The 26,404-nt window shown below is 42.3% G+C and overlaps 3 protein-coding genes across 14 annotated transcripts; 2 read left to right on the top strand and 1 right to left on the bottom strand.

Annotated features, from left to right (window-relative positions):
• The first annotated feature begins 289 nt into the window (after positions 1 to 289).
• Positions 290 to 4,638, top strand: LOC142011488 (putative protein ARB2BP). The gene is made up of 3 exons (XM_074991111.1): positions 290 to 295; positions 1,051 to 1,116; positions 3,572 to 4,638. Exons 1-3 carry the CDS (start codon positions 290 to 292, stop codon positions 4,619 to 4,621), a joined length of 1,122 nt encoding a protein of 373 aa, XP_074847212.1. The 3' UTR covers positions 4,622 to 4,638.
• Positions 4,639 to 6,254: 1,616 nt separating this feature from the next.
• On the bottom strand, positions 6,255 to 10,396 carry TXNL4B (thioredoxin like 4B). 7 transcript variants are annotated; one of them, XM_074999158.1, is made up of 4 exons: positions 10,369 to 10,396; positions 8,008 to 8,170; positions 6,882 to 7,033; positions 6,255 to 6,420 (listed from the first exon to the last, which is right to left on the bottom strand). In XM_074999158.1, the coding sequence occupies exons 1-4, from the start codon at positions 10,383 to 10,385 to the stop codon at positions 6,255 to 6,257; spliced, it is 498 nt and encodes a 165-aa protein (XP_074855259.1). In that variant the 5' UTR covers positions 10,386 to 10,396. The 7 variants fall into 7 exon arrangements, with proteins under 7 accessions (XP_074855259.1, XP_074855302.1, XP_074855287.1 ...); XM_074999201.1 differs by lacking the exon at positions 8,008 to 8,170 and adding an exon at positions 8,218 to 8,329 and having other exon boundaries at positions 10,369 to 10,393; XM_074999186.1 differs by lacking the exons at positions 8,008 to 8,170; positions 10,369 to 10,396 and adding exons at positions 8,218 to 8,329; positions 10,091 to 10,336.
• Positions 10,397 to 10,588: 192 nt separating this feature from the next.
• TRMT10C (tRNA methyltransferase 10C, mitochondrial RNase P subunit) lies at positions 10,589 to 15,681 on the top strand. 6 transcript variants are annotated; one of them, XM_074983529.1, is made up of 3 exons: positions 10,595 to 10,693; positions 11,307 to 11,371; positions 13,629 to 15,681. In XM_074983529.1, exon 3 carries the CDS (start codon positions 13,656 to 13,658, stop codon positions 14,859 to 14,861), a length of 1,206 nt encoding a protein of 401 aa, XP_074839630.1. In that variant the 5' UTR covers positions 10,595 to 10,693; positions 11,307 to 11,371; positions 13,629 to 13,655; the 3' UTR covers positions 14,862 to 15,681. The 6 variants fall into 6 exon arrangements, with proteins under 6 accessions (XP_074839629.1, XP_074839630.1, XP_074839634.1 ...); XM_074983531.1 differs by having other exon boundaries at positions 10,623 to 10,640; XM_074983530.1 differs by having other exon boundaries at positions 10,661 to 10,721.
• Positions 15,682 to 26,404: the final 10,723 nt, after the last annotated feature.

The following is a 26,404-nucleotide window of genomic DNA, read 5'->3' as shown; positions in this document are numbered from 1 at the left end:
AAGATTTTAATCTTGACACAGGTGGTAAAGTCAAAATCTGAGAAAATATATTATATAATAAATTAAAAACCTTTAAACCCTGTATGTGTGACATAGCACAATAGTTTTTTGACATCTTTTACAGGTCCCGCTGGAAGGACATAACAAATCAGTGAAGTTGAAAGCTTGAAATAACAGGGTTTTTTTTTCTTTAACAGAAGTTTTCTGCAACTTCAGATTCGAGATTTTGCTTATCCAATTACAACAAAATTTACGAGATGAAGCAATAAGATAAGTGGGGTTTGCTAGGATGGAGGTAAATTTGGATTTTCAACCTCATAGAGGACAGTTTTGTGGGGGGTTGCGTGTTGTGTTTTTTTTTTAAAGTAGTACTCAAAACATGTTAGGTGTTGTACGAGAAGACAAGTATCAGATAGGTAGACAAGTTAGTCTGTATCTTCAAAAACAACAAGAAGTCCTGTGGCACCTTAAAGACTAACAGATATTTGCCCACCAAAGCTTATGCTCCAAAATATCTGTTAGTCTATAAGGTGCCACAGGACTTCTTGTTTATGAGAAGACAGGATCTCAGCCCAGCAAAGTTTACAGTTGAGACTTGCTTACGTTGGGGTGGGGGACAGTTACTTTTTCTTTTGAACGTATATTTTGATATGAAATTAGTATTTGTAAAAGGTAATAGATTGTCTTCTCTGAATATTGCATCCCTGTTTTATTAATACCCACAGAACAATGCAACACAGACGAGCATCCTTCACAATTATAAAGGTTAATGCTAGCACCCAGGGGTTATTATAATGAGACTGCATTGACAGCCATGTAAACTCACTGTGTTTTTAACTTTTGAGATGGTACTGCTGCAATAAAATAAAACAGGTTTATAATTTGAAATTGTATTGTAATTAAAAAGTCTTAAGATATAATTATAAATTGCTTCAAAACTTTATTGTTGGCATCCTGATTGTACTTATTTTTTTGAGTAAGGGGTTTGTGGAGAAATGCAACCACAACAAAAATGACTTATTAATGTGTTAGTTTAATCCATAACAACAGAATCCCAAGACAGAGCTGAATGAAATCACCAGAAGCACTTTGCAGTGCCCTAAAATAAGCATGGATGTAAGTATATGTTCTACATTACGGGATTTAATATGGTATCATATAACGCTCTTTTTGTGGAAATGTAAAGAATAATAATGTAGGCTGGAATAGGTGAGGTGTGGTGCTGTATGCCTGTACGCTTTGATCCTGTGGTCATTTTGGTTGGGTAGCAGTTTGCTAGGGAATAACATCTTCCACCTTCCAGATTCTTCCTCTTCCCAGATTCTGTCATCATCTTACTCTTATCCTGACACCTACCTCCCACTGTGTCCATCTGAGGCAGAGACTTCCAGAGACGCAGGTCGTCCTATACAAATCTGTCCTCTATATGAATTGTTGTCACTTCAGTGCTGAAATCCAATGAACTGTGGCCCTTCTGTACTTCCCTTCCTGAAATACAAATTCTCTTCTTTCCACTCCCTTTCCCAAAGATGGAGAGAATCATAAATGACTGCCTGTAGTTAACACTTCCTTTGTTTAATAAACTACTCAGTTTTAAATGCAAAGTATGTTTTCATAAACTGATTTTTCCCAGTTATGTGTTCAGCATATTTAACATAGGTTTGTTTAATAAAAGCAAATTTAAATGTTATTCTTGTACATTTTAATTGAATTCCAGTTTTCCTCCATCTGTGGTCAGATACAAATCATAAGTAAAAATTATAGTTCAGTAAATATTGAATGAGTCATTTACTATATACTATATATTTAAGTTTGGCTGTGTGTCTGTCCATCTGTTTGTTCAACATCTCCTCCTAAAGGGTAAAAACTAGGACCATTAAATTTGGTATGCAGCTTCCTTTTATCATAACTTGAAGCAAGGTACAGGTTTGGTTGTGCCAGGACAATGGGATGTGCCTGAAATGTGATTCTTTCTCATAGAACTGAATGGGAGGGCCCTTTTAGCAGGGACAGTTATACTGCATAATAATCACAGGGGGACAGCAAGGGGTAGAGATGCAGGACTGGAATAGCTATAACCCCATTGGGGCAGCAGGGGTAGAGAAGGAGACAACTATCTACTGTGTGTGTGAGAGTTTGTCTGTATGTGGCTGAGGGTGCCCCAGCCCCAGGACTGCCCGAGCGTCCTTTATGGTGGGCAGCGGGAGGCTGAAACTTTGCACTCTCCCCCGTTCATACAGGGACACATAAAACCATGTAAAAGGGACAGAAACAGCAGGCAGGTGAAAGAGCCTAGATGGGGGCATGCCCTCCCCCTATCTGGGATTGTCATAGACCCCCTTTGGAGGTGGGTCTGCCATGCCCCCACCGCCCCATTTGGAAGGGGCATTGCTGGCTGTTCCGCTTTGTCAGGGAGTGAGGGGGAAGCCATGAAAAGGGTGCTTCTCAGCTGGGCCCAAAGTGCTGCGGTGAGTCCTCTCTCTTTGGGGAAGTTCACACACTGAACTCCTCATCCCCAGCCCCAACCGAAAGCCATGCTTTACATTTAGATAAGGAAGAACAAAATGTATTGAGTTAAGAACCTAAACAATACTGGGTAAATCTTCTAGTCTTATAATACAAATGTACATGCTAAGAATCTCAATAAATGTATCTTAAGCTACATAAATGCTTAGACAAATGTGTCCGGATACTATGAATCTGTCTGACTAGCAACAAGTACCAAACTGAGTGTAAAGCCTGTATTTATGTGCAAATCAACATGTTATAATGGTTATCAAACAATGAGAATCAACCTTTCTTTGGGAAAATAATTACAAAATACAAATGCAAAACAAAATTAATTGTTTTTAAATCAAAGATTCCTCTTTGGTGATTTATATAATCATAGAATTGTAGCGCTGGAAGAGACATCAAGAGACCATTTAGGTCATCCCTCCATATAGACACAGGACCAAATACACCTACACCAATAGTACTCAGATCTAGTGGTGCAGGAACCAAATTAGCAATCAATGTTACTCAAGAGCCACAGCATTGACTTCATTATTTCATTTATTTTATATACGTATAAGTTATTCTCACAGAATGACTAACCAGCACAGAACTTAAAAACATTAAACTGTACACAAAGCCTAAAATTCGCCAAACTCTTGTTGCTGCAATTATGATCCATTACAATAGAATGCAATCAAAAAGTACGCTGCCTAAAGAACTTCTCCAGTTTTTTTTTTTTTTAAATCTTAAAAGATTCAATATTAAAAGACAGATTTTCTTTAGGAAGTTATCCCTTGCTGTTCATTATTCGTGGATCATGTTGTCTCCATTCTTGATCCCATAACCTCCTGTTGGCAAATATTACAATTGTTTGTGGTGGAACAGAGTTAGAGAAGTATTTAGAGTATTTTTAGCATCTTTTAATGTGATTTAGCAACTTGAAGGCAGGGAGTAAGATCACTTGAAGATTAACAAGTGTTCTGTGTTCCATGTGCAGTCCACAAGCCACAATTTGAGTATCAGTAGCCTGAGAATCTACCACTGTAATGACTTAATCTGTTTTATTTTTTAGCAGTTGCAAATGGAGCAAGAGTTAAGCTTCAGGAAACTAGTAGAGAGTTCAGAGTGTCCAGAACAATTGAAATATGACTTCAACAGAAATGGTGAACTGAAGCATCTGGATACCAATGAGCCCTTTGTCTTTAGTTATTACAAAAATGCACATGAGAGTAACCATAAACGCTATCAAGTTCTGGGACATCTCATTACACAGTATGTTTATGAACTCTTGGAAAGAGTCTGTAAACTGCAGAAAGTCTACATCCCAACAGATGCTACAGAAGATGAACCCAGGAGTTTCTTTTTTATGAGTGAGAAAGCATTAACTAATTCCTCAAGCCTAATTGTGCTCCTGCAAGACCAAGGAGTCTTTCGGGCCGGTCAGTGGGGGCAGAAGACTATAATACACGAGGGCCTGAACCATGGATCTCAAATACCATTCATTAAAGTGGCCCTTCAGTGCTATGGAGGAGTGATTGTTTTAAATCCCAATGATAATTTCATTGATTTGAAGATAGAAGAGGAGTGGTTAAGCTTATCTACAAAGGAAGACTCTTCCACTGTAAAGTCTTCCTGGTGGATCCCAAAGAGGTGCAGCAGCAGCCCTGAAGAGCACACCATTTATATTTGGGATAATTTTATTTTCAAGAGTGCAGCCAAGAATGTGGCCTTCATTGCCCATGGCTATGGAGGTTTGGTTTTTATCAACCTGCTCATGCAAAGAACATGGGAAGTGATGAATAAAGTATATTGTGTGGCACTTATTGACTCCATGCACCATACATTACACCAGGCGAGAAATAATCCACAGGTGCAAGAATGGATACAGAAACATTGCCGTGAATGGGTAACAAACAGTAAACCTCTAGACAGGCCCACAGGTTCCCTTGTGAAAGTGGACTGTCCTACAGTCTCTGCTGGGACTCAAAAATACGGTTTAGCACCATCCTCTGCCTTACAGGCCATTTTTAAGTACCTCAAGAGCACCCTGAAAGCTAAGAATGCAATAGCTTTCTCTCGTTCTCCTATTGTAACAAGAAGCAGCAAGAAGCGAGTCAACGTGTAAAAAGAATGCTGAAATATTTTTCAAGACTTTAGGACAAAACCACTCTCTGGAAACTTGAAACTGAAGCAGCCATCTTAGTTTCCTCACATTGCATAGTAATTTTTGGTTAGAAGGCGGGTACTGGGTTTCTGATTCTTACTGTTGTAGAAATCCCATAGGAAGGACACAAAATTATCAAACATTACAGAAGTTTGTTTTTTTTAACTTTGGAAGCTAAGTCTTGAGGTTTGAAAAAAAAAAAAAAAAAAAAGTGTGTCAGCTTTAAACGTGAGCTCTTGTGTTACTCCTGCAGTTTAAAATGGTACGTTGTCAAGGTGTTAAGGAATGCCAGAGTTTATCCATGTTGATTCTGGAAGCTTACATTGTGGATTTTGTGCATATCTTATCTAAGGTTTTTGCCTTCAAGAAGTCTGTAAATTTCACTATAAAGGGCAATTTGGCATATGAGATTAATGCTAAGGACCTTACAAAACTAACATTAACCTGTCCATTCATCTGGTAGCGCTCAGTTCCTTAAATATTCTCCAATGTTTTGTCCAATCTAGTTTTGTATGTCTCAAGGAATGGAAGTTCTATTGCTTCCCTTTGGACACTAGTCTATAATTTTCCCACCTTCCTCCAGTCAGAGATGACATAGCTTAAGCATAATATACAGTGCACCAAATTTATCTTCAATATTACTTCAATGAAACCAGAGAGATTACTCTAGTAATTAATTTGGTGTCATTTATCTCCTTTGCAGCCTGAATGATTGCTATGGAAATATTGTGGTACAGTTACTTGGATCAACTTGAAAATAAAAACTTGACATAGAAAGAACTGTGTAAATATAAAATTACCACATATAAAAATTACACTACTGTTCTCCCCTTTCCTCAGCTTTCAAACTGTGGTTGGTAGCAGAGAAAGAGCGCTTTACACCTCCATAGTGAGGTTGTGCAAACTAACTGAATGGCAGCATGCTGGAAATTAAAATAACCCAGTTATCCGTACAGCAAATATAACAACACTGGTTATTTTTGGCTCCCATTCACATCACTGGGAGCTAAGGATGCTAAAGTTCTTGCAAGATTGAACCTTAAAAGATGACAGAATATTAGTGTTTGGTTGTGGCCTGAGTTTCTATTTTCACCATATTTCAAAGGTACAGTTGTGTCTGAAGAATGCCCATTTTCCGCCATCCTCTTGCTCGATGTTAGACTTAACCACTCCTTGCTGCCACTTCTAGACATTCCTACTCAGTAATAAGTGACAGAATTATTTACTTGACTAGAAGGTGATAACTGGTGAACTATGCAAAATGGAAGGGTTATTTTAAAATCAAAAAAGAAAAACAGGTCAAGTGTTTGCATAATGTTCCTGTTAGGAATGGTATTAAGTGATCATAAAACATTATTCATGCATGCTTAAATGTGATTTCTTTACTCACTCACTGCCACATTAGTGAGATTTTCACTCATAAAGCACCATATTAGAATGATAAGGTAGTGTGCATTTCAAAAATAATCATTTATGTGATTCATACAAGCAAACATGTAGCTTTAGTTACAAGAAAGTGACAGAACATCTGTCTTCAAAGGGTGACCAATGTGGTCTTCAAGATGAGTTCACAAGTATTGCTCATCTCAAATCATTAAATTCCTTGGTAGAGAAGGTCATATTTGGGAACATTCTTGGGATCAATAGGACTTCGTACAATGAGCTTTCCACGCATTGCTCCACGGTAAATCACTTCAATCAAATCTATGAAGTCTTGCTTTGTTTTAAAGCTTCCCACAAATTTGGTGTGATCTGGAGACCTGTGTAGTAGATAAAGACAGTATTAATGTAAATATCTGTTAAACTTTTTAAAGACACAAAAACTTACACAACAGAAAGGAAGATGTTGATTGTCATTCTTAGAACTTGAACCAACCTGGTATGATATACAAGAAGTAAAAAGAAAAGACAATACAGGAGTTAGTGTGACCAGAGCTCTAAAACTTAGAAAAATGCTCTGGTGTGGCTAACAATCTAACACGGGACAAGAGTCAAGTATGACATTACACTGCACATCATCTGTAAAATGTATGAAAGATGATACAGTATTTCAAAACAGAAGGCCACTCTATCCACTCATTACTTGGCCTTCTCTCATTCAATACTCATGAAACTATTTACATAGGAAAATACAGTTTTTTTCAAGCCAGCTCATAAGATAACACAGGCAAAGATGACACTGATAATGGTAAACAAGAGAACCTCATGCAAACTGACCTACCCATAATCCACTTTCATGTGTTGTCCATTGAAGAAAAAGACAGTAGATGGGATATAACTGATGTCAAAATACTGGGTGTATACTGGCACCTTCCTCACATCCACCAAGTAAATGGCTGCCATTTTACTTAAATCATGAGATGTCTTTGCAAGCTTTAGAAATGGAGAAAGACATGATAAAACAGATTTCTAACATGTACAGGCAAAACATATCAAATGTAAAAGCACAGTTTAAACTGCTAGCTTTTAAAATAAAGATAATAGTTCTTTATCTTTTAAAAATTTATTCTATAATTAATTCATAATAGGGTTACTGCTTTGAACACGTTTTTTTCCCCAATATGTTTTGATCACTGTAAAAAAAATCGGTTTTACAAACATATAAGGAAGCAAAGACCTCTCTCTGGGCATTTCATTTATCAGATGGAGAAATATTTGAGAATAGGTAAAGGATATGACTAAGTTTTGAATGTATATATTAGTCCATTTTTTTTCAGATGTAAGTAGCATGGATTAGTGTTCATAACTTGAGACCTGGAAACAGGAATGTTGGATTTGTAAGGTCACTTCTGCCCCTTGCTGTATGGCTATGGACAAGTAATTTAACTTCCCTTTGGGTGCATTTACCGTAGGGAAAATCAATCCTGTGACTTTTCCACTTGTATACCTCCATCACTGGCAGCTGTGACAGAAGCTGTATTGTAGCAAGGGTAAAGATATTTTTATTACTATGTATTCTAGCTGCTCAGATGAAGGAATCTGGATGAAATCCTGGGTCCACTAAAGTCAATGGCAAATCTCCCACTGACTTCAGTGGGGTGAGAATATCACCCCATGTCTTTATTCTCACTGTTTGATGTTCTGCACCCCAAACTGTACTATACATAGACCCTATAAAGCTCATAGAGCACTTTTCAGTTACAAAGTGCTCTGCAAACAATGAGTAATTTTCACAACACTCTAACAAAGGGAGTGCAGTAATTGCTCCATTTTATATTTAATTCCCAGTGCACTAATAAATTAATGGTAATCTGGTTCATAGTACATAATCTGATAGCATCCCATGATTTTATTCTATGGCACCAATGGCATACCATCAATAAAAGGTTTTTGAAAACTGCTCTTACAATATCATCCAGTTGCAGGCAAACAGGATCATCCTCTTTCCCAAATCGAAGAACCAAAACTTTCTCTGCTACGCTTTTTATTGCCTGATCCACTTCCTTTTTATTGGTCAGGCTGGGCAGCAGGAAGCTCATCTTGATAGAAAACAATTCCAGACACCAAGCACTGTATCAAATTATTAAAAGAGACACTGTCAAAATTGGTAAACCTACCTCCATACCATGTACACAGGAAGTATCAGAGCGGTAGCCAAGTTAATCTGTACAGTCTTCCCCCTCATTCCGAGGGTAATTCGTTCCTGAAAAATCCCTCTTAGGGCGAATTCTCGTAAGTCAAAAATGTAATTACCATTAATTTCAATGGCAAAAAATTTTATGTCTTCCTGAGCCCCAAAAGTTACACCCATTTGTACTAAAACAGCACCAAATCCCATTAAAATGAACACAATTACTTCAACAGTTAACATTAGTTATCATAACAGAACCTAACAAGGCATTTTCCCTTCATTAATTACAGTACAAAAAATGGGGAGGGAGATCTGCCAGGAAGCCAATGCCACCTTGTTTTGCATCATCACCAGGATGCGGTGGCTGGGCTGAAGTAGGAAGTGGGAGTTCAGCAGAGACGCAGAGCTCAGAAAAGTCCTCCGGGCAGCGTGGCCTGGGGAGCAGAGCCAGGGGGCTGTCCCAGGCACAGAGACAGGGCTGCGAGAGGAATGGAAATCGAAGAGCACCTGGGAGGGGGATGCAAAGCCAGGCAGCTGCCCGCGGCTGCAGAAGCGGGGCCGGTTCAAGGAGGAGAGCAGGGCACGGGGAGGCAGGCCCGCCTGAGCACAGCTTAGGTTAAGCAGGGAGGGGGTGGTGCCATGGGCTGGCCGCATGGGGAGCTAGCCAGGCACAGGCACAGGGGGGCAAGTGGCAGGAGTGGGGCCAGGATGGGCTGAGTACCATCCCGGCCCCACATCTCGCAGGAGCACCTGGGAGCCCGCGGCCGCCAGCTGGGCAGGGGCACGCTGCTGCTGCAGCGCCGAGGCGGAGACCCAGACCAGCCACAGCAGTGTATCCTCATAAATTTGAGGAAATGCCTCGTAACACAAAGCAGGGGTACTGAAGGAAACTCCTCATAAATTCAAATTCTGATAACCTGAATGGGCGTATCTTGGGGAATGACTGTATCTGCAAAAGCAACGAGAAGTCCTGTGGCAACATGTTTATTTGGACATAAGATAACATTTATTTAGACATAAGCTTTTGTGGACAAAATCCACTTTGTTAGATGCATTGTTCAAAGCATTTTACAAAGTGGGTTTTACCCACCAAAGCTTATGGCAAAATAAATCTGTTAAGTCTTTGAGATGCCATAACAAAATACAGTTAATTAGCAAACAACTCCAAAGTGTTTGCTTAAGGCAGTCTGATCTGTTAGGATATCTTTTTTATAAGACACATAGGAGAAACATACTGCTTCAAATACTAAAGATCAAATATTACTACACAGTAGTTTTCTTCAAAAGGAAAAGCAGTTTACTTGCATACCTGTCTATTACTATACCATGGGCCTCAGAGAGAGCTGCACAAAAACGTAAAGGTAATTTTAAAGACATAAAACTGTATCAACTTTAAATATGGAATTAAGTCAAAGAAGGTGATATATGAATGTAAGAAGGAAAAAATATAGTGTTGTGAGCAGCTAGAGACAAAGCCTGTTTCTAGAATCTTTGAGGAATAGCTGATTTATTCTGTATCTGCAAAAAGGAGCGAAGAGTCCCATGGTATCTGAAAGACTTACAGATCTGACTAACCGGGTTTTACCCACCAAACCTTATGCCCAAATAAAAGTTGATCTTTAAGGTGGCACAGAACTTCCCATTGTTTTTGCAGGTTTCTAAACACAGGGGTGGAGCAATCCATTTACATTTGTTTGTCCCGACACTGCAGTTTAATCTAGCTAGGTACATAAAAAAGCTCACAAGGGTATAACAAAAGACCAGGCTGTCTGCTACCCTGTGGAACGTGAAGCCGTCTGAGCAGAGAACTGGGCCTACGGGCTCCTGGGAGCTACAGAAAGAAGCTCTCACACCGATACCTGCTGCTTCCCGCGCCCCTGGGACACACGAGGCCCCTGCACGTCCCTCAATCACACTGACTTTTTCTGGCCGCCATACGCCACTGTCAGCTCCTGCCACCGCCGCCACCCCGATTCCTGCGGCACCCGCCCGGCGTCCAGCTGCTTCCTGCCCTGCGGCAGCACCCTTGGCGCAGACAGCACGATAGGACCCTGCGGGATGGTAGGAACCTAGACTGCAGCCGCAGAACCCTAAGGCCCCGGACAGGAAATCATCGAGCACGTGACTGAAAACAGACCTACTGTACCCGAGCATTGAGCGCCCGCCCCAGTGAGGCGGCTGAGATCTGCACATCGCGCAGGCGCAAATCCTGCCCTCTGATTGGCCATAAGCCTTAGCCTATCAGAGTAGCTGAAAAGCAGGGGGCCCCCCCCCCTCCCGCCCCGAGCGCAGGGACGCTAGGTCCTACAACAAGAACTGTCCGGTTGGCAGTGGAAGTGCGGCAAGTCGGAGCGTTTTCGAGGAAGGACTAAACTGCCGGGAAGGGCGCGAGGGACGCGCAACCTCTAGGTGCGGCCTCGGGGCGCGGAGTTTCCAGGAGAGCTGGAGCTGTCTGCGGACAGGTGCTTCCCCAGGGACCGGCAGCGGCAGGTTCCTCCTCACTGCGGTCCCTTGGCGCCGCGAGGGCAGGGCAGGGCGGGGCAGGTTGGGATGGGATGGGCGCGTGCGCCGACCCTGCTCGTTGTGTGGTGTGGAGCGGCCTGTGAGGTAGCTACAGCGTGGTCCTGTTCCTGACCCCGACCCCGGTTCTGCCGGCGGGACGCGAGAGGTCCTCGTCTGGATCACTGAGTCCTGCGTACCTGCACGCTAGCGCCACCCCCTTTTCTGCGCTGCAGGGAACGTGTAACCTCCATTGAAAAGTGAACGAACCTTTTGCATTTAATTGAAGCGTAAAAATTATATATATTGGCTGAGCATTGTGGGTAGATTTTAAGATCCTTTAAAAAGCAGCTCCTGTGACCTTCAACAGAAGGTACAGTACCTTGTTCAACTTAAACGATCACCTCGTTACAGAGCTGCTTACAGCTTGAATTTCTGTATCTGTGTTATGGAAAACATGGGATTATTGGTAAAATTAAGACTGCTTAGGTTCTGCTAGTAGTCAAACTTTTAAAAGGACAGTTGTGTGTCTGGTGTTCTTAAAACAAAAAATATTTTTCTGTGTTCCATATCTAGGTTCTTCTAAAAGGATTTTTATATCTTTCAGTCACACGCACCCCCAATATTGGACAAGTCTAGAGGTAATGAGTCTTTCTTGGGAATACCTGGGCCAGATCCTTAGCTGACTTTTAAATGAGCCCATTTCTATTGGCTTCATTGGCTCTATGTCCCATTAGATTACCTGAGGCTGGGCCCCATATGTGTTTTCTTCAACATATGTTTTCTCTTGTGAATTTTGGATTTTAGTACATTAATATGTCTGAAACATTTAGGGTGTGTCTGCACTAGGAACTAACTTTGAAGTTAACGTGGAAGTTAAGCACTATGTTGGAGTAGCCAGGAGAGAGTCTACACACATTTTCCCTTACTTTGAAGTTAACTTAGTTACTTCAAAGTAAGGAGCCCAACTTCAAACTCCTTATTCCATTCCCGGGAATGGAGTAGTGCCTGACTTTGAAGTAGGGTGTGTGTAGACGCTTTACTTAGCAGTTGCTTACTGTGAGTTGTCCTATCAATTTTATAGTCTCTCTTTCATTGTTAGTCAATTAACTTATTCTGCATCTCAAAGCATCAAAAATGGCTTATTTATAAATATTCTGTATGGTTTTTAGTGGTGATATTTTAAATTTTTCATTTCAGATAAAGGCATTAAGTACCACGTGTTAGCATAAATAAAGATTGGGGAATGAGCTTTTTAAAATATGTAACTTATTTTTGCTTTTAAATTTGTTTGATTATTGTGAGTTGAACTCTGTAATTTTGTTCATTGACTTTCCTTTGGAAGGTTGACCATAGGAAGAAAAGATAGGGAAAAGCAACTTTAGTTATGTCTCTGTTTTAGGCCCACCTCTGCAGACATTTAATCTGGCTTGCTTAACTTTGCTTATGTGATGAGTCTTGTTAAAATTAAAGGGGTCTACCCCTGTGTAAAACTATAGCCGCGTCTACACGAGCTGGCTACTTCGAAGTAGCTGTGCCAACTTCGAAGTAGCTGTGCCAACTTCGAAATAGCGCCCGCCACGTCTGTACGTGGCGAGCGCTATTTCGAAGTTGAAATCGACGTAAGGCGGCGAGACGTCGAAGTCGCTATCCCCAACAGGAGATGGGAATGGTGCCCTACTTCGACGTTGAACGTCGAAGTAGGGCATGTGTAGACGATCCGCATCCCACAACATCGAAATAGTGGGGTCCTCCATGGCGGCCATCAGCTGAGGGATTGAAAGATGCTCTCTCCAGCCCCTGCGGGGCTCTGTGGTCATGGTGTGCAGCAGCCCTTAGCCCAGGGCTTCTGACGGCGGCTGCGGCTGCTGCTGCAGCTGGGGATCCATGCTGCATGCACAGGGTCTGCAACCAGTTGTCAGCTCTGTGGATCTTGTGCTGTTTAGTACAAGTGTGTCTGGGAGGGGCCCTTTAAGGGAGCGGCTTGCTGTTGCCCCAGAAGTGCTAGTCTGCCCTGTGACCCTGTCTGCAGCTGTTCCTGGCACCCTTATTTCGATGTGGGCTGCTTTGGCGTGTAGACGCTCCCCTGCAGCGCCTACTTCGATGTAGTGCTGCCCAAAGTCGACGGCACCAGCCCTGGAGGACGCGTAGACGCTATTCATCGAAATAGCTTATTTCGATTTCGCTACATCGAAATAAGCTATTTCGATGTAGCATCCCCGTGTAGACGTAGCTTATGTGTGTGCTTTAGTGTCTACAGGATTGGAGCTTTAGGCTTTGATTTACTCACATGCATAATTTGACACGTTGTGAGTAGTCCCATTAGCTTTTCTGACACTCAGCATAAAATTAAGCACTCCTGCAGGAGTTTGTCAAGGATGCTTCCCTGCTTTTCTGCTACATTTTAAAATAAGCATTATTGCTATCAAATTTATAGGAAAAACTACTCAAAAATATCATTATCTTTGTTGTCACACCACAAGCAGAATGTGTTGTGCTTTTGTGATCTGCATCAATGAAAGCATTCTTGGCATTTGTGTGACAGATTGCATGCTTCTGTCAAAAAGCTTCTTTTCTATAAAAGATATACAAGAGTGTTTGTAGTGGGAGGACTGAAACATATTTAAGTATTTTTGACATGGATTTATACAAATAGCTTATTTAAGCAGTACACTTAACTGCTGTTCCCTTTAGTAGCAGTATCAACTTTACTTTCTTTTAGAGGCAGTAAAAAGTCAAAATCAAATCAGAATTCTGATGTCATATAAAGTTCTAAGAAGTTACTTCCTGTTTGTCCAAGGAGTTATGGTGGGAAGCAGCTTGAGGTTTTCCTCACATCTGTGCCTCATGATATTGTGTTTCCTTTTGTCTTGTTGCCACTTTTTTTTTTTTTTGTAGGTAACTGTTTGGACACAACATTGGAAGATGACGTTTTTAAATAAGCTTCTGAGAAACATTGTAAGACATTCTGTTTTTCCAGTTACTATTCAGAAAGGGAGAAAAAAAGACTTGTTTTTAACAACCACCCAGAAGCCATTTTCCTGTAGAACACTGATTTTATCTCCTGCCTTGAAGAAGCAGATTTCACAAGATCCCTCTGAGAAGCTAGATTTGGATGGTTGGAAAAGTGTTATGAGATCTGGCATGCAAGAGGAAGTCAGTGAGACTTCTGAGAGTGAGGAGGATTTCTCATTAGCTGCTACAAGAGAACTTGTGGAGATGTGGAGGCTAGCTGGCAAAACTGTTCCTGAAAATATCAGTGAAGCAGAGTTAAAGACCCTTATGGAATATTCTACTAAGTCATCCAGAAAGAAGTATTTAAAATACTTAGCTCTAAAAGAAAGAATGAAAAAAGCTGATAAAGTAAAGCAGGAAAGGCGAAAGGAAGAAAAGAGAGCGAGAATGGAAAAGACTAAAGAAAATGACACTGGTGAACTGAAGAATACTTTCTTAGGGTACATTAAGTCCCAGTGTATTGATAAGTTGTATAACTGGAGGACTGCTCAGGCTATGCTCTTTGGCCAGCCTCTAGTATTTGACATGGCTTATGAGAAGTACATGTCACATAGAGAAATGGAGAACACAGTGAACCAGCTAATGGAGACTGAAGGCTGGAATCGAAGAGCTGTGGATCCATTCCACCTACATTACTGTAATCTCAAAGTAGATGGTCCATATCATAAAGAATTTGCCAGGCGCTATGGAGAGGCATGGAACAACTTACTTGTGACTGTAACAGAACAGTCTCACATAGATGTCTTTCCAAGAGACAAACTCATCTACTTGACTGCTGACTCTCCGAACGTAATGAAGACGTTTGATCATGATAAAATTTATATAGTTGGATCAATGGTTGACAAGCAGATACAGACCGGAATCTCTCTTGCACATGCAAAACGCTTGAAATTGGCAACTGAACGTCTTCCACTGGAGGGTTACTTGAAATGGGAGAGTGGTGGCAAAAATCTCACATTAGACCAAATGATTCGTATTTTGTTAACTTTGAAAGACACTGGTGATTGGATGGAGGCTCTGAAATTTGTTCCAAGAAGAAAATACGAAGCTTTTACAGATACATCTATATATTCAAAGGGTAAAACTGGCATGGGGAGTAGAACAAAGGTAGTTTAATTTAGCAATAGTCAGGAAAAGTTAAAGAAGTCATTTGCAGAGAATTCCTGGAGGAAGTAAAAACAGAAAAATGGTGGGTAGCTGAAGAACCTTAAGAACAAGTTTATACTGTTGAATAGGCTAAAGTCTCATTGACTACAATGGGAATTAGATGAAACTCAAGGGCAGAAGAGTAATTAGGAAGAACTGCTGCCTGATATCTTTTTATAACCTTTATATTGCATCTATTTAAACACAAGCTTAAAAAGATTGTGAAGGTGGGGGGTGGGGATCCATACGAGGAAAAGCTATAGTAATCAAATTTACAACTTGCATCATAAGAGGGAATGTAATTAAGTGAAATAAAACTGGCAGATAAAAGTTAATTTCAAGTCTTATTGCACAACACCAAATACTGTAGTGTGCTTCATAAGTTCATGGACTGAAGAAAGATAAATATAGGAATTGTAAGAGGCTAGTGGAATACAGACATAGTGGATCCACTACAAATGCCCTGAGTGAATATTTAAAGACCTCAGATTTTATCAGTTTACAATTCTAAAACAAACAAAAAACCTTGATTTGATCACTCAGTTTTATTTTATTTTGTCAGGTTTTTGGCACTTTTTTTTTTTTTTAAGATCTCACTATGATGTTGCATGATTTTTTTTCATTGAGTGTTTTGCTATTTGATGTGATGCTTGTCAGTGTAAGCATAAAACAACCTGTGTTTTTAAAATTTACTCCCCTTGTGGAAGAGACCAATATGGACCGCTGTAAGATTTTGAATAGATATTTCTAGTCCTCACAGCTTTTTGAAAATAAACACTGAAACTAGTAATATTCCTGTGGCAGAGAGTCTGTGTGTTGCTTTACTGAAAATATACAGCATATCTCAGTTACTGCTTGGGTATATCTACACTAGGAACTAACTTCAAAGTAGCCAACAGAGAGTCTGTATGCATTTTCCCTTACTTTGAAGTAGGGAGCCCAACTTCAAAGTCCTTATTCCATTCCTGGGAGTGGAGTAGTGCCCTACTATGAAGTTTAACTTCAAAGTAGGGTATGTGTAGTAGTAGTAGTAGTAGGCATCCTTCAGTCTGCATAGACTATGGATCGTGCCCTTTATAGTTTCAATTGAGGACTTCATTTACAGCATCTGCTGTGACTATGAAGACCCACACGAGAGTGACAGTCCTTGCTGCATCTCTTGCAGATGTGGTGGGTGTCTGGCAAGTCCTTAGTGTGCTTTCTGTGTGCCTGCTTCTCCTCTGCTAGCTGTCTGATCCTCATCTCGCCCTTCTGAAGGCCCTTGTGTAACCCTTGCCTCCATCTGCTGCGGTCGTCTGCTAGTTCTTCCCAGTTGTCCAGCTCAATGTCTACCTCTTTGAGGTGTCTCTTGCAGACATCTTTGTAGCGCAACTGGGGGCGTCCGGGAGGTCTTTTGCCAGAGGCTAGCTCACCATACAGGATGTCTTTTTGGAATCCTTCCATCATTCATCCTGTGGACGTGGCCAAGCCAGTGGAGCCGACGCTGCCTGAGGAGGGTGTGCATGGTTGGGATTCCAGCTTGCTCAAGGACGGCGGTGTTGGTCGCTCTGTCCTTCCATGATATTCCAAGGATGCGCCTGAGGCAGCGCAAGTGGAAGATGGACCCTGTATGCCCGCCAGGAAAAGAGGGTGAACAAGTCTCGCTGCCATAAAGGAGGGTGCTGAGGATGCAGGCTCTGTAGACTTGCATTTTGGTGTGAGTGTACAGCTTGTTATTGCACACTCTCTTGCTGGGTCTGGACAGAGTTGTTGCCACTTTTCCGATCCTCCTATTTAGCTCGGCGTCCAACAACAGGGTGTCAGTGATGGTGGACCCGAGGTAAACGAACTCGTGGACGACCTCTAACGTATAGTTGTCAATGCTGATTGATGGGGATTCAGCAACATCCTGACCGAGTACGTTTGTCTTCTTTAGGCTGATGGTAAGCCCAAACTCCTTGCACGCTTTGGAGAACAGATCCAGCAGTTTTTGAAGCTGGTCTTCTGTGTGAGACACTACAGCAGCATCGTCTGCGAACAGCATGTCTCTGATGAGGACTTCCCGCACCTTAGACTTAGCTTTCAGCCTTGCAAGGTTAAACAGTTTCCCATCAGATCTTGTGTTAGGGTATGTGTAGACACTCAACTTTGAAGTTGCTTATGTCGAAGTTGTACTTGGAAGTAAGCAACTTGGAAGTTTATTTTTGTAATGTAGACACAGTCATTAAGTTTAAAACAACTGATTTGCAGTGGAAATTACTGTGTAATTTGCTGATTAGCTGTATTTCCCACCTGTGGTCTTTTAAATATTACTGTTCTAGTTACCCTCTGCCTAACAGCAGAGAGAATGGAACAAATTCTCTATCTTACTTACAGACACTTTAAAAGAAATATTACATATTGAATGGAGGAACAAAGTATACATTTTACACACAAGACTAATGTCAGGCCTGTTTACCTTCATATTTTAAACACAGTATCGTGGGAGATAGGACTGAAAAAATATTGCTAATCAAAAGTGTAATGAATTTCATCAGTTCCAACACAAATTAGACTCTAGCTTCCTTTTGAGAAGTTACTGAGTGTGGAAGCCAGGAAGGGCCATAAATGTTGCAATAAGGAGCACTGTGGTTCCCACCTGAGGGACCTGAAAATTACAAACAAGACAAATTCCCCAAAGCTTTAAGAACCTACGCTTCCTAGACAATGAATGGGAGGAGTGGGCAGAAGCCTAATCTAGCAAAAATACGGTGAGTAGTATGGTGTATAATCCCCTCTCCGCTGTGAGAGGTGCCTGTGTCAGCTTAGGAATCCACAAGCAGTAACTGAGGTGTGGGAGGTAGTGAAACTTCTTGAGGGAATGAGTTAGACCAATGGTATCTCAAAGGAAGACACCTGCTTGCTACATGTCCCTTCCCACTGCAGCCAGGCACCCTACCCTGCTGCTGCCCTCAGTGACTCACCAGAGCAGAGCTGTCCAGCTCCAAGCTGTGCGACCCTGAGTGCTGGGGAGGTGGCACCGGGAGCTCATGCAGTGGTTGGCTGGATGCTACAGGGCTGGCTTGGGGGCCACGAGGAGGGGCAGCTCCTTGGGTGCCATGCCACACGGCTCTCAGGCCTGTGCAGCTTGGGGCTGGGCAGCTCCAGTGGTCCAGTGCCCAAGGAGCCCCCCTGCCACCACCTGAGCTGTCGCACCAGCCTGCCGACCCGCATTCGCCACAATCCTAGAACACTAGGACTGGAAGGGACCTCGAGAGGCCACCGAGTCCAGCCCCCTGCCCCAATGGCAGGACTAAGTACTATCTAAACCATCCCTGATAGACATCTATCTAACCTGTTCTTATATATGGCCAGCGATGGAGATTCCACAACCTCTATTGGCAATTTATTCCACTGTTTGACTGCCCTGACAGTTAGGAACTTTTTCCTAACGTCCAACCTAAACCTCCCTTGCTGCAGTTTAAGCCCATTGCCTCTTGTTCGATCCTCAGAGGCCAAGAAGAAAACGTTTTCTCCTTCCTCCTTATGACTCCCTTTTAGATACCTGAAAACTGCTATCATGTCTCCCCTCAATCTTCTCTTTTCCAAACTAAACAAGCCCAATTCTTTCAACCTTTTTTCATAGGTCACATTCTCTAGACCTTTAATAATTCTTGTCGCTCTTTTCTGGACCCTCTCTAGTTTCTCCACATCTTTTCTGAACTGTGGTGCCCAGAACTGGACACAATATTCCAGCTGAGGCCTAACCAGCACAGAGTAGAGCAGAAGAATGACTTCTCGTGTCTTGTTCACAACACACCTGTTAATGCATCCCAGAATCACATTTGCTTTTTTTGCAAGAGCATCACACTGTTGACTCATATTTAGCTTGTGGTCCACTATAATCCCTAGATCCCTTTCTGCTGTAGTCGTTCCTAGACAGTCTCTCCACATTGTGTATGTGTGAAACTGATTGTTCCTTCCCAAGTGGAGCATTTTGCATTTGTCCTAATTAAACTTCATTCTGTTTACCTCAGACCATTTCTCCAATTTATCCAGATCATTGTGAATTATGATCCTATCCTCCAAAGCAGTTGCAACCCCTCCCAACTTGGTATCATCTGCAAACTTAATAAGCTTACTTTCTATGCCAATATCTAAATCAGTGATGAAGACATTGAACAGAACTGGTCCTAACACAGACCTCTGTGGAACCCCACTTGTTATACTTTTCCAGCAGGATTGAGAACCATTAAGAACTACTCTCTGGGTACGGTTATCCAGCCAGTTATGCACCCACCTTATAGTAGCCTCATCTAAATTGTATTTGCCTAGTTTTTTGATAAGAATATCATGAGAGACCATATCAAATGCTTTACTAAAGTCTAGGTATACCACATCTACTGCTTCTCCCCTATCCACAAGGCTCATTATCCTATCAAAGAAAGCTATCAGATTAGTTTGACAAGATTTATTCTTTACAAACCCATGCTGGCTGTTTCCTATTACCTTACCACCTTCCGAGTGCTTGCAGGTGATTTCTTTAATTACCTGCTCCATTATCTTTCCTGGCACTGAAGTTAAGCTGACTGGGCTGTAGTTTCCTGGATTATTGTTATTCCCTTTTTTATAGATGGGCACTATATTTGCCCTTTTCCAGTCTTCTGGAATCTCTCCTGTCTCCCATGATTTTCCAAAGATGATAGATAAATGCTCAGATACCTCCTCTATCAGCTCCTTGAGTATTCTAGGGTGCATTTAATCAGGCCCTGGTGACTTGCAGACATCTAATTTTCCTAAGTTGTTTTTAACTTGCTCTTTTTTTAATTTCATCTTCTAACCCTACCCCTTTCCCACTAGCATTCACTATGTTGGGCATTCCTTCATCAGACTTCTCAGTGAAGACCGAAACAAAGAAGTCATTAAGCATCTCTGCCATTTCCAAGTTCCCTGTTACTGTTTCTCCCTCCTCACTGAGCAATGGCCCTACCCTGTCCCTGGTCTTCCTCTTGTTTCTAATATATTCATAAAAAGCCTTCTTGTTTCCCTTTATGCCTGTAGCTAGTTTGAGCTCATTTGTGCTTTAGCCTTTCTAATCTTTCTCCTGCATTCTTGTGTTGTTTGCCTATATTCATCCTTTGTAATTTTTCCTTGTTTCCATTTTGTTATACAATTCCTTTTTTATTTTGAGATCATCCAAGATCTCCTGGTTCAGCCAAGGCGGTCTTTTTCCATATTTTCTATCTTTCCTATACAGAGGGATAGCTTGCTTTTGGGCCCTTAATAATGTCCCTTTGAAAAACTGCCAACTCTCCTCAGCTGTTTTTCCCCTGTTTTTCCCTGTTCACATATGGTGAATGGGGAGCATATTGGACACAGTGGAGGTAGACAGATACCTTGCTCCACATAAACCTGCTGCTCGTGGTAAACCAATATTTGGATCGCTCAGCTGAGTTATGCAAAATCAAGATTCACAGAAAGGCAAACTGGTTGAGGTAATATGAAGACTGTAATATTCTGAGACCATTGTAGTTCAGTTGTTCCTATTTGCTACTGCTTATAACAGCATGTTCTTGTCTGTCATTAGTACCAGGGATTGATGCTGGACCATTGGGTAGTAAAGTGGCCAGCTCTTCCTGTCTGTCTAGCTGTAGGGCTCCCCTCTTTTGGGCCTCAAAGGTTAAGCACCAAATGTGCTTTTTTGTGACCGGGTGCTTGTGAACAGGAGGGAGTTTTGAGAGGCTCTCCTGGAGGAGGAGAAGGAAGGAGCAAACTAAAGCACCTTGGGGTAAGTGGCTTCTTGTGTTTGGGGGTTCTGGGCTTGTGTTTGTTTGGAGTTTGGAGTGCTGAGCTGAGTGTTTGTTTGAAAGGCCGTGTGCTCAGGCGGGCAGTTGGAAGCTGTGCGTCTTGATTAGGTTTGAATTGAAACACCGTGTGCTGATTGGCTGAGCTGTAAGCAGAGGGAGGAGCTATCAGGGAGGCCGAACACTTAAAGCCTGCTAGTAAGCGACCAGAGAGCTTTGCGAGTGGGTGCTTGCAAACAGGAGGGAGTTTGGAGGGGGAGCTTGGAGGGAGCCAGTGACTTCTATTGCCCTTAAACTTATATCCTTTATAACAACCTCTATCTGAAACATTTAATTAAACCCTTATATATAATTAGAGTAGGAAATGGAGGCAGAAGCTCAGCAGCAGAGTGGGAGCTATCCTGTTTATTGTGTTGAGTGCAGTATGTATGACTACCTACCCTGTGGGCGGGTGGCGTATGTGTGCGCTCGATGCAAGGAGCTCCTGGCCCTCAGAGACCAAGTGCATGCTTTGGAGGCCAGGGTGGCTGAACTGGAGGAGCTAAGGAAGGCAGAGGTGTTTGTTGATGAGACTTTCCGGGACATAGAAGGGCTGTCCTATCTCCAATCTGACAGTCCTGATGCTGTTACGGAGGAAGAAGGGCTCAGGGAAGGAGAGCAGTCAATGGGAGCACAGGGAAACCATCCCATAGTTGGGACCTTCCTTCCAGAGGGTGCTATGGTATCCTCTCGCGCCGAGGATACTTCTCCGGGGGAGGGAGCACCAGCTGTTAGGAAGAAGAAGGTTTTAGTAGTGGGGGATTCGATCATTAGAAATATAGATAGTTGGGTTTGTGATGACCGGGAGAACCGTATGGTGACTTGCCTGCCTGGTGCGAAGGTTGCGGATCTCTCGAGGCATTTAGACAGACTTATGGGCAGTGCTGGGGAGGAGCCGGAGGTCGTGGTACATGTTGGTACCAACGACATAGGGAAGGGTAGAAGAGATGTTCTGGAGGCCAAATTTAGGTTACTAGGAAAGAGACTGAAATCCAGAACATCTATGGTGGCATTCTCTGAAATGCTTCCAGTTCCACGCGCAGGGCCAGATAGACAGGCAGAACTTCAGAGTCTCAATGTGTGGATGAGACGATGGTGTAGGGAAGAGGGGTGTAGATTTATTAGGAACTGGGGACACTTTTGGGGTAGGGGGGAGCCTATACAGGAATGATGGGCTCCACCTAAATCAAGGTGGATCCAGACTGCTGGCATTAAACATTAAAAAGGTCGTAGAGCAGTTTTTAAACTAAGAGGTGGGGGAAAGCCGATTGGTGCGGGGGAGCACATGGACCGGACGGAGACTTCTCTTACACAAGGCTCCATAGATAGGGATGCCCTAGAAGTTAGTCAGATAGGGAACGTGGGAAATAATATATGGGCAAGATCAGATGTGAAACAATCACATATAAAAATATCCAAGGCGTCTGTGAAAGGCGGACATATAAATAGTGGTAGTTTTTTAAAGTGCTTTTACACAAATGCTAGGAGTCTGTCTAATAAGATGGGTGAACTGGAGTACCTCATATCAAAGGAGGAAGTTGACATAATAGGCATCACAGAAACATGGTGGAATGAGGACAATCAGTGGGACACTATCATACAGGGATATAAATTATATCGGAAAGACAGAACAGGTCGTGCGGGTGGCGGAGTGGTACTATATGTGAAGGATAATATAGAATCAAATGAAACAAAAATCCTAAAGGAATCAAAATGTTCCGTAGAATCATTATGGATAACAATTCATTCCTCTAACATGAATATGGCATGAGGATTATATTACCGACCACCTAACCAGGACAGTGATAGTGATGCTGAAATGTTAAGGGAGATTAAAGAGGCTATCACAATAAAAAACACAGTAATAATAGGAAATTTCAATTATCCCCATATTGATTGGGTACATGTCACCTCAGGATGGGATTCAGAGATTAAATTTCTTGATGCCTTAAATGAGTGCTTCTTGGAGCAGCTAGTAGAGGAACCCACAAGGGGAGAGTCAATTCTCGATCTAGTCCTGACTGGAACGCAGGATCTGGTCCAAGAGGTAACTGTTACTGGACCGCTTGGAAATAGTGACCACAATATAATAACTTTTAATATTCCTGTGTTGGGAAGAACACCGCAACGGTCAAACACTCTGGCATTTAATTTCAAAAAGGGGAATTACACTAAAATGAGGAAGCTAGTTAAACAGAAACTAACAGGTAGAGTAACTAAACTAAAATCCCTGGAAGCTGCATGGAAACTGTTTAAAGACACCATACTAGAGGCCCAACTTAAATGTATACCCCAAATAAAAAAACACACTAAGAGACCTAACAAAGAACCACCATGGCTTAACAGCCATGTTAAAAAGGCAGTGAGAGAGAAAAGGGCAGCTTTTAAAAAGCGGAAGTCAAATCCTAGTGAGGAAAATAGGAAGGAACATAAACACTCCCAAATTGGCTGTGTCTACACGTGCCCCAAACTTCGAAATGGCCATGCAAATGACCATTTCGAAGTTTACTAATGAAGCGCTGACATGCATATTCAGCGCTTCATTAGCATGCGGGCGGCAGCGGCGCTTCGAAATTGACGAGCCTTGCCGCCGCGCGGCGCGGCCAGACGGGGCTCCTTTTCGAAAGGACGCCACCTTCTTCGAAGTCCCCTTATTCCCATGAGCTCATGAGCCCATGAGCTCATGGGAATAAGGGGACTTCGAAGAAGGTGGCGTCCTTTCGAAAAGGAGCCCCGTCTGGACGCGCCGCGCGGCGGCAAGGCTCGTCAATTTCGAAGCGCCGCTGCCGCCCGCATGCTAATGAAGCGCTGAATATGCATGTCAGCGCTTCATTAGTAAACTTCGAAATGGCCATTTGCATGGCCATTTCGAAGTTTGGGGCACGTGTAGACGTAGCCATTGTGTCATAACGTAGTAAGAAAAGCCAAAAAAGATTTTGAGGAACAGCTAGCCAAAAATTCAAAAAATGATAGTAAAATGTTTTTTAAATACATTAGAAGCAGGAAGCCCGCTAAAGAAGCAGTGGGGCCCTTGGACGATAAAGATATAAAAGGAGCGATCAAGGAAGACAGTGCCATGGCGGAGCAATGAAATGATTTCTTTGCTTCAGTCTTCACGGCTGAGGATGTTACAGAGGTTCCTAAATCTGAGCCAGCCTTTTTAGGTGACAAATCTGAGGAACTCTCCCAGATTGAAGTGACATTAGAGGAGGTTTTGGAGTTAATTGATAAGCTGAATAGTAACAAGTCTCCAGGACCAGACAGTATTCACCCAAGGGTTCTGAAAGAACTCAAATGTGAAATTGCGGAGTTATTAACAGTGGTTTGTAACCTATCCTTTAAATCCGCTTCAGTACCCAATGACTGGAAGACGGCCAATATAACGCCAATATTTAAAAAAGGCTCCAGAGGAGACCCTGGCAATTATAGACCGATAAGTCTAACATCAGTACCAGGCAAATTAGTAGAAACACTAGTAAAGAATAAAATTGCAAGGCACGTAGAAGAGCACGAATTGTTGGGCAAAAGTCAGCATGGTTTCTGCAGAGGGAAGTCGTGTCTAACTAATCCATTAGAATTCTTTGAAGGGGTTAATAAACATGCGGACAAGGGGCACCCAGTGGACATAATATACCTAGATTTCCAGAAAGCCTTTGACACGGTCCCACACCAAAGGCTTTTATGTAAATTAGGCGGTCATGGGATAGGAGGAAAGATCCTTTCATGGATCGGGAATTGGTTAAAAGACAGAAAACAAAGGGTTGGAATAAATGGTAAATTTTCACAATGGAGGGGGGTAACTAGTGGTGTTCCCCAGGGGTCAGTCCTGGGACCGATCCTGTTCAACTTGTTCATCAATGATCTAGAAAATGAGGTAAGCAGTGAGGTGGCAAAGTTTGCAGATGACACCAAGTTGTTCAGGACAGTCAAAAGCAAAAGGGATTGTGAAGAACTACAAAAAGATCTCAGCAAACTGAGTGATTGGGCAGCAAAATGGCAAATGAAATTTAATGTGGGTAAGTGTAAGGTAATGCACATTGGGGAAAAATAACCCAAATTACACGTACAACACGATGGGGTCAAATTTAGCTACGACAGATCAGGAACGGGATCTTGGAGTTATAGTGGATAGTTCTCTGAAGCCATCTATGCAGTGTGCAGCGGCAGTTAGTAAAGCAAATAGGATGTTAGCAATTATTAAAAAAGGGATAGATAATAAGACAAAAGATATCATACTCCTCACCTCAAAAAAAGATATATTGGCATTAGAAAAGGTACAGAAAAGGGTGACTAAGATGATTAGGGGTTTGGAATGGGTCCCATATGGGGAGAGGCTAGAGAGACTGGGACTTTTCAGTCTGGAAAAGAGGTGATTGAGGGGCGATATGATAGAGGTATATAAAATCATGAACGGTGTGGAGAAAGTGAACATAGAAAAATTATTTACCTTTTCCCATAATACAAGAACTAGGGGACACCAAATGAAATTGATGGCTAGTAGGTTCAAAACTAATAAAAGGAAATTTTTCTTCACACAGCTCACAGTCAACCTGTGGAACTCCTTGCCGGAGGAGGCTGTGAAGGCCAGGGCTCTATTAGGGTTTAAAAAAGAGCTCGATAAATTTTTGCAGGTTAGGTCCATAAATGGCTATGAGCCAGGGGTAAAGTATGGTGCCCTAGCCTTCAGTACAAGGGCAGGAGATAGATGGCAGGAGATAAATCACTTGATCATTGTCTTCTGTTCTCCTTCTCTGGGGCACCTGGCATTGGCCACTGTCGGCAGACGGGATACTGGGCTGGATGGACCTTTGGTCTGACCCAGTATGGCCGTTCTTATGTGGGGGTCTGATCTCAAATTCATGCTCTGTCCATTGATTTCACTGGAGTTTGGGTCAGCTTGCTCTGGAATAGAATCTAGTCAGGCCAGGCTCACTGGTGTAACTGCCTATTGCAATCTGTGGATCCAGGATCAGACTGTAGAGCCACTGCACAACTCAGCTGTAAATCCATGTGGAGAGCAGCTTCCAATCCAGGGATCTTCATGATGGTTCAGCAGGCTCCCCCTGTGATGTGTTATTGCCTGCTATTCTACCATTAACTGGAGGCACCGTGTGTGTTGCTTTCTCTCACCCACCTTCTACCCTTAAGGGGCAGAAAAAGCTATGTTGAGAGAAAATCTTATTTCCAATACAGGCTCACGTAAGGACAGAGGTCTAAAAAAAATTGCAATAAAAACTGACAAATCAAATACATAGGACTGAAAAAGAGGGTTTGGGTGGGTGGGGGGATGTTAAGTGTCTTGCCTGAGATAATTAGGAGCATCAGAGGAAGGAAAGCAGTCCTTGTAATGTGTGAGGTAATTGGTGTGTCTGTTCACATCACATTAATGTGTCGAACTTAATATGAATTCCAACTGAGAACTTTCTCATGTAATGTTTTTAAAGTTTCTTTGCTCTAAGACACAAGTTCTTAGGCCTTCAACCGAATGGCCCACTTTATTGAAGTGTTCACTGACCCGCTTATACGTATGGAGATTCCTGAACCCTTGAATGGAGTGGGCCATTCTGTTAAAGGGGTGAGAACTTGTGTGCGACACATTAGCACTTGGCGTGAGCAAAGATGACATTAGGAGGACTGCTTCACTTCCTCTGACGCTGGGAATTATCTCACGGACACAGACAGATATATCTCACACAAGACACTTCCTTCAGT

The sequence above is a fragment of the Carettochelys insculpta genome, chromosome 1, assembly GCF_033958435.1.
Source record: "Carettochelys insculpta isolate YL-2023 chromosome 1, ASM3395843v1, whole genome shotgun sequence".
NCBI classification, from domain to species: Eukaryota; Metazoa; Chordata; order Testudines; family Carettochelyidae; genus Carettochelys; species Carettochelys insculpta.
This window is presented reverse-complemented; position numbering and strand designations above follow the sequence as displayed.

Coding starts and splice junctions, on each gene's coding strand:
- TXNL4B (XM_074999158.1), bottom strand. Junction 7,034..8,007: donor GCCTGCAACTGGATGATATT/GTAAGAGCAGTT, acceptor CCATTTCTAAAG/CTTGCAAAGACATCTCATGA. Junction 6,421..6,881: donor CACATGAAAGTGGATTATGG/GTAGGTCAGTTT, acceptor TCTACTACACAG/GTCTCCAGATCACACCAAAT.
- TRMT10C (XM_074983528.1), top strand. CDS start 13,656: ATGACGTTTTTAAATAAGCTTCTGAGAAACATTGTAAGACATTCTGTT.
- LOC142011488 (XM_074991111.1), top strand. Junction 1,117..3,571: donor GCCCTAAAATAAGCATGGAT/GTAAGTATATGT, acceptor ATTTTTTAGCAG/TTGCAAATGGAGCAAGAGTT.